Consider the following 17,528-nt stretch of genomic DNA (forward strand, 5'->3'; position numbering starts at 1 on the left):
CCATTCCTTCCTGATAGTCTTGCTCCAGCTGTCCCATTTGCACAAAAACCAACAAAATTTAGTGTAGCTGAGCTGAACTTCAAACCCATTAATAATGCAGTGACTTTTAAATCGCAACATAGTCTAACAATACTTGTACTGAATTTTTTCCAACAGGATTTTCGTATTGCCATATGTTTTATTCAAGTTCAATAAGCAGATGACACAGAAGGGAATTTGTCATTGTGCAAAAGGACGCCTCTAAACTAGTTTTCAAATAACCAATGAAGTCTCTATTCTGCAGAATTATGTTCATGATGAATTACATTCATTACAGTGCACAAAACTATTTTTTTTAGAAAATTAATCTTGAAACTCTTCCTGACAATTATGAAAGAAACTCACTTTAGTGTCAGTAAGAAAAAGATTCCAGCCTTTCAGCTTACATCCTAAAAACTCAGCTTTTTTTTTTGACAAATTCAAATCCCGAACAAATTCATTTAATTCTCCTTCAGTTATTAGATGAGGTTCGCAGGTAGTGGATTCTGATTCAAAAGTAGTATCATCTTGCTTGCTACATCAAACTTCAGTGGTTATCTCATATTCTGATTCATCTTCTAAATATGTGTATGTAAATCTGATTCGTTCTAAAAGTTAGATGTGGAGGATGAAATTAGATGTATTGGAAGATGAGGTACAGATAAGTCATCACCATTAAGTACTGGCCTTATAGCATGTGGTAAATTCATGTACTGCACTGTGTTTGGATTTATTACTTAATCTTTTTAAGTTTATAATATAGAAATAACAGTCTGACAAACAGTCTTATGGTTCACACCACACCATCGGTATTGCAAAACTCACATAGCAATTACTCCTAGCCCAGTTTGTCAAACTTTTCAGACAGATCAAACAGGAGATGTAAGGAGCTCAGTTCATATTTTCACTTCAACTTTCTCAAACTTTGTCTTTGACTTTGAGTCAAACTTTGCCATTCTATTAACATCAAATCCCCACTCAGATAATAGAAATATCCAGATGATTTACGCACTCTTAGGCATATGTGTTTAATAACACAATATATTTGACTCAATAACTGTAAATCATAAAACAGATTGAAACCACAGTATGTGCATATACAGCATATTTAAACAGTACTGGTGTGTTAATTGAATGACTCAGAAGATTGCTGTGTGCTGACATGTTAGAAGCTGCAGTAAATGAATCATCATGCATATACAGCTATTGCCCTCATAAGTTATATTTGTATCTTGTCTTCTGCTAGAAATAATTTAAAGTATATTTTTATGTTCATCCTTAAAAAATATGTAGAATTATGCAGAAGCAATACTTCAAAAATGTTATCACAAAAAATTGTGTGATGACATAGTTCTGATTGAATTTTTGAATTCAGCATAAAAAGTTACATTAGGAACATAATAAAATTTTCATGTGCCAAAAACTTTGTTTAATAGTATTATCTATAATGTTTATGAATACCTTATTTATTTCATAAGGTTTGATGGACGTAAAATGTCTTACATTCATTTATATTCTTACATACGGAAAGTAATTTAAAAGTTCTGGAAATGACTGAACTTTATAAAACCGAGTTTGACTAGACGACAAATATAGATGCAGATGTAAATAGTTATAAAACTCACCTTATTGAAGTAAATATTTTTAAATAAAAGGTTTAACTTTTTAATTCTAATATTTTAAACAGTAAGAACATGTAGAACATAATTTATATTTAAAATCTGAAATTGGTGAAAACAAAGGTGAATACCATTTTTCAATAACTATTCCTGTTTTTCTTAGGTATCAGTGACCAAATTTGCAAAATTTTTATTATTTTTTTTTACTTCAATTATTTAACTGGTTTGATGCAGCTCTCCAAGATTCCCTATCTAGTGCCAGTTGTTTCATTTCAGTATACCCGTTACAGCCTACACCCCTAACAATTTGTTTTACATATTCCAAACCTTGTCTACCTGTACAATTTTTTCCATCTACTTGTCCCTCCAATATTAAAGCAGCTATTCCTGGATGCCTTAATATGTGGCCTATAAGTCTGTCTCTTCTTTTAACTATATTTTTCCAAATGCTTCTCTCTTTATCAATTTTTCGAAACATCTATTCATTTGTCACCACCCACATTCTTCTTATCTTCTATATTCTATCTACCCATATTCTTATATCTGTGTAAGAATAATAATTAATCTATATAGAATAATTCTTATTCTGTATAAGAATACCCATATTCTTCTTTATCCACCCATCTGGTTTTTAACATTCTCCTTTAGCACCACATTTCAAAAGCTTCTAATCTTTTCTTCTCAGGCCAGGTCCAAGTTTGACTTCCATATAAAGCTACATCCAAACATACACTTTCAAAATTGTTTTGCTGATGTTTAAATTAATTTTTGATGTAAGCAAATTATATTTCTGATGAAAGCTCATTTTGCCTGTGCTATTCGGCATTTTATATTGATCCCATCTTCGTCCATCTTCAGTAATTCCACTTCCCAAATAACAAAATTCATCTACCTTCATAATCTTTTCTGTTCCTATTTCTATATTCAGTGGTCCATCTACATTATTTCTACTACATTTTATTACTTATATTAATATTATTAATATTTTTAAATAAAAGGTTTAACTTTTTAATTCTAATATTTTAAACAGTAAGAACATGTAGAACATAATTTATATTTAAAATCTGAAATTGGTGAAAACAAAGGTGAATACCATTTTTCAATAACTATTCCTGTTTTTCTTAGGTATGAGTGACCAAATTTGCAAAAGCTGCACTGTAATGAAACGGTAGAAAATGTGCCCTCTTGGAAAATGTGTAACTTCATATATTGAGACAGAATAATAGAGAAACTTATATATAGCACAGATGATTGCAAAAATTATTTTAAATTGATCAAAGAAGTTTGTACTTAGTAACACATTTGATTCATTAATGAATTTCTTTTCTCATTGAACTTGGGCAGTATTATTTTTGGGTACTAATCTTAATGATTTGCATATTTTTATTTGTTTTTACTATCACTACATTTCTTTGATATTCTTTATGATCAGCAGTATAAGCGCCTTGATAAGTTAACAAATTATTCAAAAGAATTCCTGGTTTGAATCTAAACATGAAACTAGAAGTTTTAATTTTTCACTTTCTCATCCGTAAAAACCACAAGCAATTATTTTATATTAATTACCTACATTTATAATTATTCTGTATGAATTAGAATCTTTCTTGACCCAGATTCACTTGTCTTGTAAAAGACCCATCATTCAATGGCCCCTTCCAGTTTCCAAGTAATTTAATTTCTTATTTCTTTAAAACTTTTCCAGTCCTTTGTTGTTGTGTCCAACTGCCTGCCTGATTTTTTTATGTCCTAGAATGATGATGTAAATGAACTAAGTAAAGTCTATCAGTAACATATAGACAAGACTAACGTGATTTATTATATAACATACAAGATGTAATAAATGATATAATGTGAAATTTAATTTTTACTAAAAAGAATTTACTTATTCTGCATTGATATTGTTTCCTTCAAAGTAGTCCCCCCTAGAGGTGCAACACATTCAGGCCAGCATTTCTTCCAATCTTTAAAACATTTATGGAAAACATATTTGGTTTAGCCTGAAATCAGCAAGTGATTTTTTTTCTGTCATCTATCATTACAACAGTTGTCTTTTTAATGTTCTCTTAGCCAGTGTGAATAATAAAAAGTTGTAGGGTGGCATATCTGGAGAATAAAAAGCTGTGGCAACACTATGGTATTATTTTTTGCTAAATAATCACAATTAATAATGAAGTGTAATGTTGAGCGTTATCATGGTGCAAATCCAAGAATTCCTTGCCCAAATTTGTGGTCATTTTCCAACAATTGCCTCATGTAAACTGCATAAAACTGCTAAATAATTGTTTATTGACCATACAATCTTATGAAAAAAATTCATAATGGATAATGCCATTATAATAAAAAATAAATAAATAAAATAAAAAAGTGTGGAGAATTTAACATTCAGTCGAACTTGCTTTTTATGGTATTGATTCTGTAGGAATCATTGGAATTATATGACTTTCATTTCAATATCATAACTATACATCCATGTTTTGTCACCAATTATGATATGTCTGAATAACTCATAGTGTCAGCTAACAATTATTATAGAATGTTTTATGATGTTGCTTTTGTTTAAAATTCAACAGTTTCAGAACAAATTTTGCTGTTATTAGTTTCATATCCAGAAGTGTCAGTCACAATTGTTTCATATAAGCTATAACAGATCCTATCTTTTCACCAACTTCTTTAATAGTGATTACTGATCACATTGTTCTTTATTTTTTATATATTTTTATTGTTTATTGGTATGTTATTATGCCCAACCCTTTTGTTGTTTTGCGTTTTGTTGTTTTCAATGTTTTCATGATAGAAATTGTTCTTGAAACTGTTCCTGCCACTCGTGGACCCTTCATATTGATATAACATCCTCATCAAACGCCTTCTCTAATCTTTACCACTTCATTACACTTTATATCAATTTTAGTGCAAATTTAATTTTTAATACAAATCCATTGCTTCATTATTATTAAACAAAATAAATTACACTCACAATACTAATGACCTAATTACTCGGCTCCCATAATAACCTTCCACAGTACAATTTTGTGGTCGATTAAATTTTTTTTTTATAACAGTGATTTTCTTTTAATTTTAGGTATTAATGAGGTGGTCAAGTGTAATACAAATTGAAAAAAATGCTGTAGAAGCTGAGGAAGAAGCTACTAACTGGTGTAAAATCCTTGGTTCTCCAGATGATATTCAGTGTATTAGAAAACTTCAGAACCTGAAAATAACCGACCAGGTCGATAATGAAACCATTAAATATGTGAGTAAAAATTTTTATCACTGCGTAAATAGTGTTATATTACTAAGGATTTATAAAAATTTAGGGGTGTTGTACTGGTGACGTGACATAATATTTGTTGATTAGTTTGTTCTAAATGTTTAAAATTTTATTGATCTCTAACTTACTGAGCTTCCGTTTAATGAAGACAAACAAGAAAAAAGGTAACCATTTGTTTTAAAAGTGTTAGTTCTTACTTCTCAGTGGAACTGCTGAGAAAGTTCCTTTTCATCTCTTAGTGAGTGTCTTTTAAAAAACTGAAAGGAAAATAACATCATTAATTTGAAGGTACCAATGGCATAGTGCTGATGCCATGTTGATGTCTTTGTGTAAGAACTGTGTTGCCAAAATAAACCAAAGGGAGGTGACTACACCCTTTGATAAAATAAATAATTTAATTTTTCTCATATTCTGATTCACAGACCATTATTAAGAATGCATTTTCAAGTGAAAACTGGTTTAATTGGCTTGTAATCAGAAAATGTTGTCCTAATTTTTTAAGTCTTTTAAAAATTGTAGTTACAGTACTGAAGCCCTGTAAAAGATAGCATTTGCTTATGTATTTACATAGTACGTTTTTGTTTTAACCCACTTGAATGCATTGTACAGATCTTTTTGATGAAATCTAGAGGCAAGAATCGTTCTCATTATTATAAAAATTATTCTCATTCCGTAATGATTACTTATGTTTCTCTGTACTAAATTCGTATTGGATTTTAGTGCTTTGTCAGAACCTGTTAATTGAGTGTTCCTTTAAACCCTTCAGTGATGACTTCCTATATACCTTTATTTATTATGGTTTGAAAAAACTTTTTAAGTCTTTTGATGACCCTCTTTTGGTTTGGTGGGTTACTACTACTATGAATGTTAAGGGCCAAAGTTTATTTTGTTCCTTTTTTGATGTTATGAAATGTAAATAAGAATATGAACTATCTTAAAAATTTGATTTATTTTAAGAATTATTACTTTGTATGGAGGGTTGTCAAGGAAACAAGTGAATCTTGTTACATCGTCAATAAAGTTAAAAATATTTGGTAACTATAATTGATCAGCATTATATGTGGGATTATCAAACCTAATAAAAAGAACTCAATCTTTAATTTATATTTTTGTTAGACTTTGGGACTGTTTGTTGATGGCTGTATATTTTTCATTATTTAAATAGTTTATCCAGTATGGATTAGTTGTAGGTGTGCTTTCACATCAACAATATACTCATTAATTAGGTATTGTACCTCTCTTTAAAGAAGAATAAGAGTTAGCAAATGTAACCTTTCCCCTTAAAACTATTGGTTAATATTTACAAAGATTTAACAAATAATAACAAACATATTTAGAACTTAAACAATCAAAAAATATATCTTATCTTAACCAATACAAAATTGTTCTTAAATTATTCCAGTCATTTTATCGCAGAACTGTCTTTCTTTTCATTCCCTGCTCTTGAATTGCCACGCACAGTCTTTAATGGTTCACCGAGTTGTAGGCATTTTTAAAAAATAAATATTTAAGTTTAACTTAAAGCCTTTTTTCATAATTTGGTTCAGCATTTGAATGAGTTAACTGTAAAGCACCCCACACAAAACCTGCCTGTTGGGGGATGATTTTAATGTATTATAAAAATAACCCTTCCTTTAATAATATTTACAAAATAATTTATATTCACTTTTACATGCCATTAGAGTAACGGTCCTGTAGGTATCAATTCTTTTCTTGCTTTATGAGATGATTATATTTCTATTCTACTGTTCTGAGATTTTTATTTCTTCTTTGTATTAAACATCACACTAGTGAACTTAGTAAAACAGGCTTCCATCATAAATATAATATACTAACCTCAATATTATATACTAACCACAATTGTGGTTAGTATATTACTTAAACTATTTGACTCCAGTACTTTATCCCAGTTAATATTTGTTTAAATTACTGCCTTCGCTTCAGCGTTCATTATCTACTTAATATAAATATCTTTGTACCTCCTGTTTGTATTCTGTTTGCTACTATTTACAACTCCCTTTTCTTTGCATAAATCTTAACAGAACCTCAATAAAAACTCCATAATTTCAAATCTAACTCTCAAAGTTTGACCTTCTCATTAATCGTTTTTTATTTCCAAACCTTCTTTCTCTTCACTATCTCCTTCATAATTGCTTTAACAGAAGGAACCTTAGTATATCCTTAGATATATACTTTATATCCTTAGAGCCTTTTTATATTCTGAGATCCTCTCTTTTTTCCATATAACCGATATACATAATTCAACATGAACTACCTTCTGCACAAAGGTCTTATCCCTAATTCTATTAAGAACTTCTCTCTTTTATATTAACTGTTGTTTCTAAGAACAGCGTTTTACTTCTCCTGATGTGGTTCTCTGCTGAACCTACTGCTCAGAACAAGGCTGACTTTAATGGATTAAAATTATTATAAATAAGTTCCTTGCAATAATTCTACAGTTTCTTTATTGAAATATTCATTCGTAAACCAAGTATAAATACTAACATGATAAACACATTTCCCCTCTCTCATTTAAGTCTTTCTAGTCTAAAGTAAAATTCTCTTTTTGCTATCTTTCATTTGTTCAGTACTAGTCTTGTGATTGGAATGAAAATTATGATCTACTCCTGTTCATAAACAGCAATATTTACTTTTAAGAGCATAAAATTCAGTCCAAGTCTATTGCTTCTAGGAAATTCCCAATTATATTTATTATCTGCGGGTGCTTCACTAAATGAATTGAAAATTACAAATTTATTTCTGTCAACAAAATTTATCATTACATCTTCTCTTGTATTAACTGCTAATCTGTATAAGCCTGACCATTTACTTTCTTGACTTTATTATACCCATTTTATAGTTGAAATCTCTATATAGTCAATTTTGAACTCGCTGTTGAAAATAACTATTTCTTCTAGCAAAAGAAAAAAATTATTCTATCTTCTCTTCTGAAATCCTGAAGTGGATACATGAACCTGAGTTATAATTAAAATTAATATTATTAATTCTCAGATTTAAAACACCTACTCCATCCAACAACAGCTTGTAGTCAGTAATATCATTCTTTACTTTAAATCCAGTTCCAAAACTTCCCTTATTTGTTTGTATATATGTGCAACAAATTACCTTGCACCTATTCTATAAACTACCAGCAATAATCTTTTTAATTGTTTCTGAGTTTTGTCATTCTTAATCTTTTGATGTATGGGATCATTTATAATTTTGATCCCCTATTTATTTAGCTCTCAAAAGTTTTGTCTATTGCATTATATCAGTACATTAAATATATTATATCATTATAAAAATGATGTCTCAAATATTTATTTTTAAAGAGATAAATTTACTTAATTGTCTAACAATAGTTACATAATAAAAAGCAAACTATTACATTTGTCACCATTGGCACAATCTGCAAGAAAAGTAGATGCAGAACATACTATTGAAAAAAAAAAATTAACTTCCAGACAAAGATATTTTGACTATTTAACCTCCAAGTTTTACTTTCCTGTTTAGGGCTGTAGCACAGCTATAGCTTTAGAAGGGAAAGTATTGTGATTGGTTCAATTTGGGCATATGCAATTTTCACTGAATCTTTATGTTTTGATAGCTAAGGTACCCAAAAAACACAAAACCCAAACGGAAATGTTCGCATGTACATATGTATGTTCAGTGTTTCCCATCTTATATCTCCAGAACTACTCAACCAATTTTGAAAACACTTCATCAGATTACTTCTATACAAAGGGCATTTATGGCATTAAATTTTTAACTTAAAAGGTCAAGGGGGTGAGGCTGCAAAGCAAGTTCACCCTCAGTATCTTGAGATTTTGCCTAATTAAGGTCATTTTTTGTAAGTGCATTTGTTAACAGTAAAATAAACAATATTTAAAAAAAAATATTTTTGCAAGATTGCACCCCCACCACAAAAAATTCTCTAAATAAACTAGTGGCTAAGTGGGTATACTGCAACATTAGTACCCCCTCTCACCATAAGGAACACTAATATAGCACTGACATACAGCTGCTGTAGTCGTCTACTATGTTGTGATATCACATGTGAGTGGTATAATTAAATAAATGAATAATATTAAAACTGTAAAAAAAGTATTTAAAGTGGTCGTTAGTACCGCCATACCCGTGCAAATGAAATACGGTATGCGTACGCGCTTTAGTTATAATCACTGAATTAAATAAACAAAAAATATTATATTTAAATAAAATAATAAATTAAGTTGTTGTGTGTAAACCATGCATCTGAAAAAAGGGCGGGAAAGTCCTATAACTGTGTTGTCAGCTTTTATTAGTAATATATCTTATTCTTTGCAGTTGAATGTCATTAAAGTTATAATTATATGGAACTTAAAGCAATTATTTGGAAAATAATTGTTACCAATTAATGTAATTATTTTAAGTATTTTGTTGATAATATTTTTTCTTTTGTTCTGGCGTGGTTTTTTTCAGTTGATTTGCGTATTATTCATATTAATTTTTTATCATTAATTCTTTCGAATTTTCTTTAAGTTTTATTTAAATTAATTTATCAGTTATAGTTTTCTGAATTAATGTTTTGATATAATTCATATTTAGTGTTCATAATTGTATAAAAAATAACAATCTCTTCTCCCTCAACCACAATAGCTTTATTGCATGCAAACATTAAAAGAAAAATCTTTTTAAATCAAAATTTCCATTTGACTGCATTTATTTGGATTGAGTCTGACGGTCTTCTCATGTAAATAAAGTTTTTAAAATAAATTTTAAACATTTTTATGCCCCATCAAAACTTTACCTTAAATCCTTAGTATCATCAAAGTCTCCTGATAGTAGCTTTCCAACTTTAACCCTTATCTGGAACCTGTTAGGAATTTTTAACAAAATTTATATAAATATCTTCTATTCCATAACCTTCCATTGCTTCCCAAAAATTTTAATTGTACTCTGTTATAAACTTTATAAAAGTCAAGAAATGTCATTTGGGCCCTCCTATTTTGAAGCTAAGGTCTTTTCCATGAGTCGCTTTACATAAAAGTTACATGAATGACCTGGTCTAAAACCAGTTTGTTCTTTGAAGTTCTGCATCTTGTCTTCTTTAATTAAGTTGTTTCAAGATGTATGTGCAGTCTACACAAAAAAATATATTACACATAACTTCTGTAATTTCTGCAGTCTGTTTTAATAATTCCTTTTTTTTTGTAAATAGGTGTCATATTTACTAATTTCCATTTCTCTGGGCCTCTCTTGTCTAACACATGAAATAAATAACCTACCATATTAATACTGTTGTCAATGCCTTCTATAATTTTCTGCCAACTAAAAAAATTTAGTTTAAGATATTTTAAAGAAATACAAACAAAAATAAAGCCCATAAGGATCACATAGTCTGGTGGAAGAAGCATCCTAGCTTGTAAAGTGACTATTACCCACAAAATCTTTGCCATGTCCAGTTTGATTTGCTATAAATTGAATTTATTTTAATTTTTTAATCACTTATTGTGAAAGGTAATTTATAATATTTGTTATTAAATCTCTTTGTGAGAACAAAAAACTTATATTGCAGTAATTTCTGAAATATGATAACTTATAAAATTAATAATATTATAGATTGCACATTGTTATTGTTTTAATCATATAAAAATTATGATTTACATCTGTTATACAATATAAAGTGTGATTATTTTAGTAGTTTTTATACAAGGGGGTAAAACAAACACAACACATTCAGAAATGATGTTTTTGTAACAAAATTATATATACAAAAATATAAATTCAGTATAATATAATGTAACAGAATATCTAATTAGTTACATGCACAAAATAAGAAACATACAAAATGATATTAGATTAGGACATTTAGAAAAATATTTTACTTACAATTTTGTATTTAATCATACCGCAACTGAAATTAAGAGAAAATTTAAACTATTAATTCATTTAGTCATTTAATTCATATTAGTTAGTTTTCAATTCTCAAACCATTAAGAGAGAAATACAAATTATTATTTTTTAATAACTCTTTTATTTACATATGTAAATAAAAAATTGAATTTGCAAATTAAGAAAGGTTGAAGGTGATTAAAGGATTGATAGGCAAGTCTTAACTGAGCCTCATCTTAACTGTTGAGCTCTATTGACAGTATCTGATGATTCATTTACATTACTGTAGGAGCATAATTTACAGTGTAAGTAAAATTTTCTTTAGAAATATGAGTGCAGTATACTCTTGCAGACACTTTGAAAACTCTCATTATGTAGTATTTTGTTTTTTAATGCATTTTTGTAAATAGAGTGCTAGATATAAAAAATAATGAGTTAATAATTTTTATTCATTATAATTTCAGCTTGCTGCTAAGAAATTTAATTTCAGTAAGATTATTAATGAGGCGAAAGATGCATTAGCTGAATCAAAACGATGGTGTACTTCATTGGGTGAATCAATGACACATCAGTGTTGGACATCGTTGGAAAAACTCTTACTAACTAATCAGATTAATCAACCAGTAGTAGACGAGGTAAGAAGTCTATCTTTCAATCATTTAACTGTCAGTCATACTAGTAATGATGTCTATTTAAAATTTAAACAGTAAACCACTATAATATGAGGGTCAAGATTTTAATCACCAGTATTAAAGAGTTGCATTTAAAACTGTATTCACTCTTGACTACTGCAGTGTAAGAGTTGATCCGTGTATCAGTATTAGTAAAAATGTTCTTTACTTTAAGGCCATTTAAAACTGCACTTTTAAACTGCATTTAAAACTGTATTCACTCTTGACTACTGCAGTGTAAGAGTTGATCCGTGTATCAGTATTAGTAAAAACGTTCTTTACTTTAAGGCCCTAGGAAAGACAGTCAAAGGATTCCCTTGATTACTTTTTAAAAACTTAAGTATCTCAGGGAGCAGTATTCTGGAAATTTTAAGTTGTGGTTAAGAATAAAATACTAACAGCTGCATTTGTACATAATAAATTGGTTTCTGTAATTTATAATCTTTGAAGTTAAATAATGCTAGGTGCAGTTTTGCTTTGTGCTGTTTGTAATAATTTTTTGTGATCAGCCACAAACATCATATCAAGCTCATAAATGAATGAAATAATGCTAAAACACAACCCTTATGTTGACAACCCTGCATCAGACACTTTTAGTTTGATTATTTCATCAACTAATTTACCCAAAATTACATTAGGCAATATGTAAAAGGGAACCTTCCAATTGATAATGGAATATCAATTTGAAAACTGAATTAAAATAAATTAATAAAAAAAAAAAAATACTATTAAAAAATTTTTAAAAATATGCAGCCCAATGGTTTAAACAAAAAAGCAAACAGAATAAGATTGAATAAAATGGAGAGAGCTTATCAAATGACAAAAGATGTATATAACAAAAGATCAGTAATGGTTGATGCTAAAATCAGACATTGCAATACTTAAATAAAGCCAGCAGTTCTGTTTGCATCTGAGTGTTTAACATTGAACCAAAAAGGGTAATTAGAAGAAATGAGAAAGAAAGAACAGAACATTTTAAGAAAAATATTGGACCCTATGAAGGGAGAAAATGAATGTAGAAAAAGACATAAACAACAGTTATATTTAAACATGGAAAAACTAACAGATACAATTCAAAAGAAACAACTGATGTTCTATGGACACCTGGTGTTCATGAACAGTAACAGACTAACAAAGAGAATATTTGAAGATTTCATTAACAATGTAAAGACAAGTAACAACTGGTTACAAGATGTCAAGAAGCATATGAAGAAGATAAATTAGAAAAGATCTAATAAAAGGTAGAAATAAATTTAAAAATAATGTTAAATGTTTAAGGATTTCCAGAGAAAAAGAAAACATCTAGTATGGACTGAGGAACAAAAGGGATTGCCCAGTAAGAGAATGAAAGAATACTGGAAAACAAGAAAGGAAATGAGATCATGAAAAGTATTTTACGTGGTCTAGAGAGGCCAGAATTGAGAAGAAAACAAGGGAAGCAAAATCTCTTTAATAACAACGGAATATCAATTTAAAAATTTAATTAAAAATTAATATTGAAAATAAATGCAATAAAAAAATATTATTTATTGCTGCAGTGAAATACACTGTAATAAACTAACTTTAAAATAAAATATAACAGGAAACCAAACTTAATTAAAAAAATCTAATGTGGACACCATACGGCTTCGTTGTATGCCTGTTAAATTACATATACCATTTTTAAAAGCACATAAAATCGTATTTCACTAATAACTTCTGATTTTTTCCAAATTTGTTGTTTATTGTTATTACTGAATTATTATTTATTGCAAAACTTTTTTTTATAATCAGAGGTTAATAATAATTATTATTATTTTTTTTTACTTCAATTATTTAACTGGTTTGATGCAGCTCTCCAAGATTCCCTATCTAGTGCCAGTTGTTTCATTTCAGTATACTCGTTACAGCCTACACCCCTAACAATTTGTTTTACATATTCCAAACCTTGTCTACCTGTACAATTTTTTCCATCTACTTGTCCCTCCAATATTAAAGCAGCTATTCCTGGATGCCTTAATATGTGGCCTATAAGTCTGTCTCTTCTTTTAACTATATTTTTCCAAATGCTTCTCTCTATATCAATTTTTCGAAACATCTATTCATTTGTCACCACCCACATTCTTCTTATCTTCTATATTCTATCTACCCATATTCTTATATCTGTGTAAGAATAATAATTAATCTATATAGAATAATTCTTATTCTGTATAAGAATACCCATATTCTTCTTTATCCACCCATCTGGTTTTTAACATTCTCCTTTAGCACCACATTTCAAAAGCTTCTAATCTTTTCTTCTCAGGCCAGGTCCAAGTTTGACTTCCATATAAAGCTACATCCAAACATACACTTTCAAAATTGTTTTGCTGATGTTTAAATTAATTTTTGATGTAAGCAAATTATATTTCTGATGAAAGCTCATTTTGCCTGTGCTATTTTATATTGATCCCATCTTCGTCCATCTTCAGTAATTCCACTTCCCAAATAACAAAATTCATCTACCTTCATAATCTTTTCTGTTCCTATTTCTATATTCAGTGGTCCATCTACATTATTTCTACTACATTTTATTACTTTCGTTTTGTTCTTGTTTACTTACTTGCGGTAGTTCTTGCATAGGATTTCATCCATGCCATTCACTGTTTCTTTTAAATCTTTTTACTCTAAGCAAGAATTACTATATCATCGGCAAATCGTAACATCTTTATCTTATTACCTTGTACTGTTACTCCAGATCTAAATTGTTCTTTAACATCATTAACTGCTAATTCTATGTAAACGTTAAAAAGTAACAGGAATAGGGAATGCCCTTGTCAGACTCCCTTTTTTATTTTGGCTTCTTTCTTATGTTCTTCAATTATAACTGTTGCAGTTTGGTTCCTGTAAATGTTAGCAATTGTTCTTCTATCTCTATCCTTAAACCCTAAAATTTTTAAAATGCTGAACATTTTATTCCAGTCTACATTATTAAATGCCTTTTCTAAGTCTACAAAAGCCAAGCATGTTGGTCTGTTTTTCTTTAATCTTCCTTTTACTATTAATCTGAGCACTAAAATTGCTTCCCTTGTCACTATACTTTTCCTGAAACCAAATTAGTCTTCCCCTAACAGTTCTTTCACTCATTTATCAATTCTTCTGTACAGAATTCTAGTAAAGATTTTTGATGTATAACTTAGTTAAGGTAATTGTTGTTTAGCTAATTGTTCTGTATTCTTCACATTTATCTGCTCTTGCTTTCTTTGGTATCATGACAATAACTCTCTTTTTGAATTCTGACAGAACTTCCCCTTTTTTGTAAATATTGCACACCAGTTCGTGTAATCAATCTATCATTTCCTCACCTGCATTGCACAGTAATTCTGCAGGTATTCCGTCTATTCCAGGAGCCTTTCTGCCATTCAAATCTTCTAATGCTCTCTTAAATTCAAATCTAAGTATTGTTTCTCCCCTTTCATCCTCTTTGACTTCTTCTTCTTCTTCTATAACACCATTTTCTAATTCATTTCCTCCATATAACTCTTCAGTATATTCCACCCACCTATGAACCTTTACTTTTGTATTATAAATCGATGTACCTTCTTTGTTTAACACCTTATTAGATTTTAATTTATGTACCACAAAATTTTCCTTAACTTTCCTGTATGCTCCTTCTATTTTACCAAGATCATTTCTCTTTCTACTTCTAAATACTTTACTTTGGTTATAACTCTGGAACCAATGAAAATAAGTACCAATTATGATATATCATTGAAAAGCTCTCATTGAGTTATTATTGTAGTTAAGAAAAAGTTCAAAATCCAAAAAATTTGGATTTTGTACATTTTTGGTCAAGTTGATTGCAATCAAAAGAGGAGGTGCATGCAACTAGATGTTACAACATTCTAAATCCAAAATGTCAACATCCTATGGCTAATTGTATTTGAGTTATGAGAGATATATATGTATGCACATACGTACGTACAGATGTCACACTGAAACTAGTCAAAATGGATATTTCCATTGAAATCTGAAAACTGAAATTTTTCGTGATCACAATACTTTCTCTACTTCATACAAGGAAGTAATTAAACGTTGATGTCATTTTTATTTAGTAATTTTCTTACGTTTCATAATTGTATTTACTAATCTAAGGAAGATTGTAATTCCATTGTTAATTTTTCTTTTATTTTTTTTTTCATATAGGGTTTTTCAAGATCGCTAAAATATAAAGAGATTGTGCAAGAGTTAGCTGTTCATCAAGAAGACGGAAAACGCTGGTGTAAAGATCTTAAAGCAGAAAATAATATAGATTGTATCGAACAGTTTCAAAAACATGCGTTTACTCGTTATGTTGATAACAGTATAGTAGATTTTGTAAGTTTTTTGTTATGTAGAATTTCTGATAACTTACCAAAACAATTTGTCTCAGAGCTAACAAAAATCCTATTACCCAAATATTTTAATATTGATGTTCTAATCAGGGGGATATGTTTTGTTAAAGGCTGAGAAATTAATTAACATATAGTATCTATATCAGTTTGAGAGTCATCACTCATAGGTTGAGAGTAATATAATTTATGATATATTGTGTACCTGGAGATACATCTGTTTGCAAGATGATAACAAAAACTATTTAATATTTGCCAATTAAAGTCATTTTTTAACATACTGTAAATTCATAATTTTCTTACTATTCAGTTAGCTAACATTAATAAAATTTGATATTTTTTAAATTAGAATATTTTGTTGGTTGTGATTACAGTACATAAAAAAAAAAACAACAAAATATCCTAATTAAAATTTCTTTATTAGTATAAATTTGTAAAAATAACAAGTGGTGGTAACAAGTAAAAAAAACCACGGGGTTGGTCTAATGGTTAAACTCGTCATCGCAAATCAACTGATTTCAAAGTCGAGAGTTCTAAGGTTCAAATCCTAGTAAAGGCAGTTACTTTTATTTGGATTTGAATACTAGATCGTGGATACCAGTGTTCTTTGGTGGTTGGGTTTCAATTAACCACACATCTTAGGAATGATCAACCTGAGACTATACAAGACTACACTTCATTTACATTCATACCATCCTCACTCATCCTCTGAAGTAATACCTTATGGTGATTCAAGAGGCTAAACAAAAATGAGAGTAGCTAGTACATTTAATAAACCAGTTCTTGCACGTCAACAAAATAAAATAATGCTGGGTGTATTTGATTGTATGTTATTGAGATTTATTAGTGGCTAACAAACATAGCAGTTGATGCCAATTAAAATTTGTAAACAGATAGTACAAAAAAAATCTTCCAATCTTTTGTTAATCTGTTTCTAATATTGATCCAAAAAATATAATACAGGTCCAAAAACATCTTTTTACCAGACTCTCTGCCTTTTGTATTCATATTTATTAAATAGAAACTTATTGCCAGTTCAGATTGAGGTATTTAAAAAAATCAATTGAGTCATTTAATAAAATGTGGCAGATGTTTCTAAAGTAAAGTTCTCAAAAAAAAAAAATAAATATGGAAATATTATGTTTATAAATTTGAAAATAATGGACATCTCAGATATGGTGTCAAAATATTTCAAAATATTGTCACAATGAGATTCTTAAAAGTTTAGCTAATGATGAATGATTACTAACACTTGTTCATTCGTTATTGTGGAGTGAAAAATTAAGATGGGTACCATTTTGAAATTTATCTGTTTTTTAAGAGAATATTAGTTGAAAAATTATGCTAAAGTTCATTAAAATAACTCTGTCAATTCTGGAAATATAAATGATAGAAATTTTTACTTAAATATACAAAATGGCAGATGGAAGGGAAAAAATTGTCTTTGGACTTATTCTTATAGGAATGTTTTTCCCTTTTTTCTGATGTTTGGAACTCACAACCAAAATACTGTATGACATTTTATGCATACTTTGTATGTATAAATAAATTAATCATATAAGTATTTTTTGAAAGAGTCACTAAATTAAACATTTTTTTGTGAGCTTCAAAAAATCTGTACATGAAAATAATCTGTCCAAATTTTTTAATTGAGTTATGATCGTAAATTTAACTAATAATCTAGATAAAGTTGTTAGAATGTGTGCTTTACTTCAAAAAAGACTATTGC

The 17,528-nt window shown here is 28.9% G+C and overlaps 1 protein-coding gene across 1 annotated transcript in view; it reads left to right on the top strand.

Moving 5' to 3' along the window:
* The window catches only part of LOC142334470 (uncharacterized), a 712,180-nt gene that overhangs the window by 245,425 nt on the left and 449,227 nt on the right, over nt 1-17,528 (top strand). The window contains exons 40-42 of the mRNA XM_075382526.1: nt 4,717-4,887; nt 11,244-11,414; nt 15,615-15,785. Coding sequence (XP_075238641.1) covers nt 4,717-4,887; nt 11,244-11,414; nt 15,615-15,785 — 513 coding nt within the window. The remainder of the gene's footprint in view (nt 1-4,716; nt 4,888-11,243; nt 11,415-15,614; nt 15,786-17,528) is intronic.

The sequence above is a fragment of the Lycorma delicatula genome, chromosome 1 (genome assembly GCF_047948215.1).
Source record: "Lycorma delicatula isolate Av1 chromosome 1, ASM4794821v1, whole genome shotgun sequence".
In the NCBI taxonomy this organism is placed as follows: Eukaryota; Metazoa; Arthropoda; class Insecta; order Hemiptera; family Fulgoridae; genus Lycorma; species Lycorma delicatula.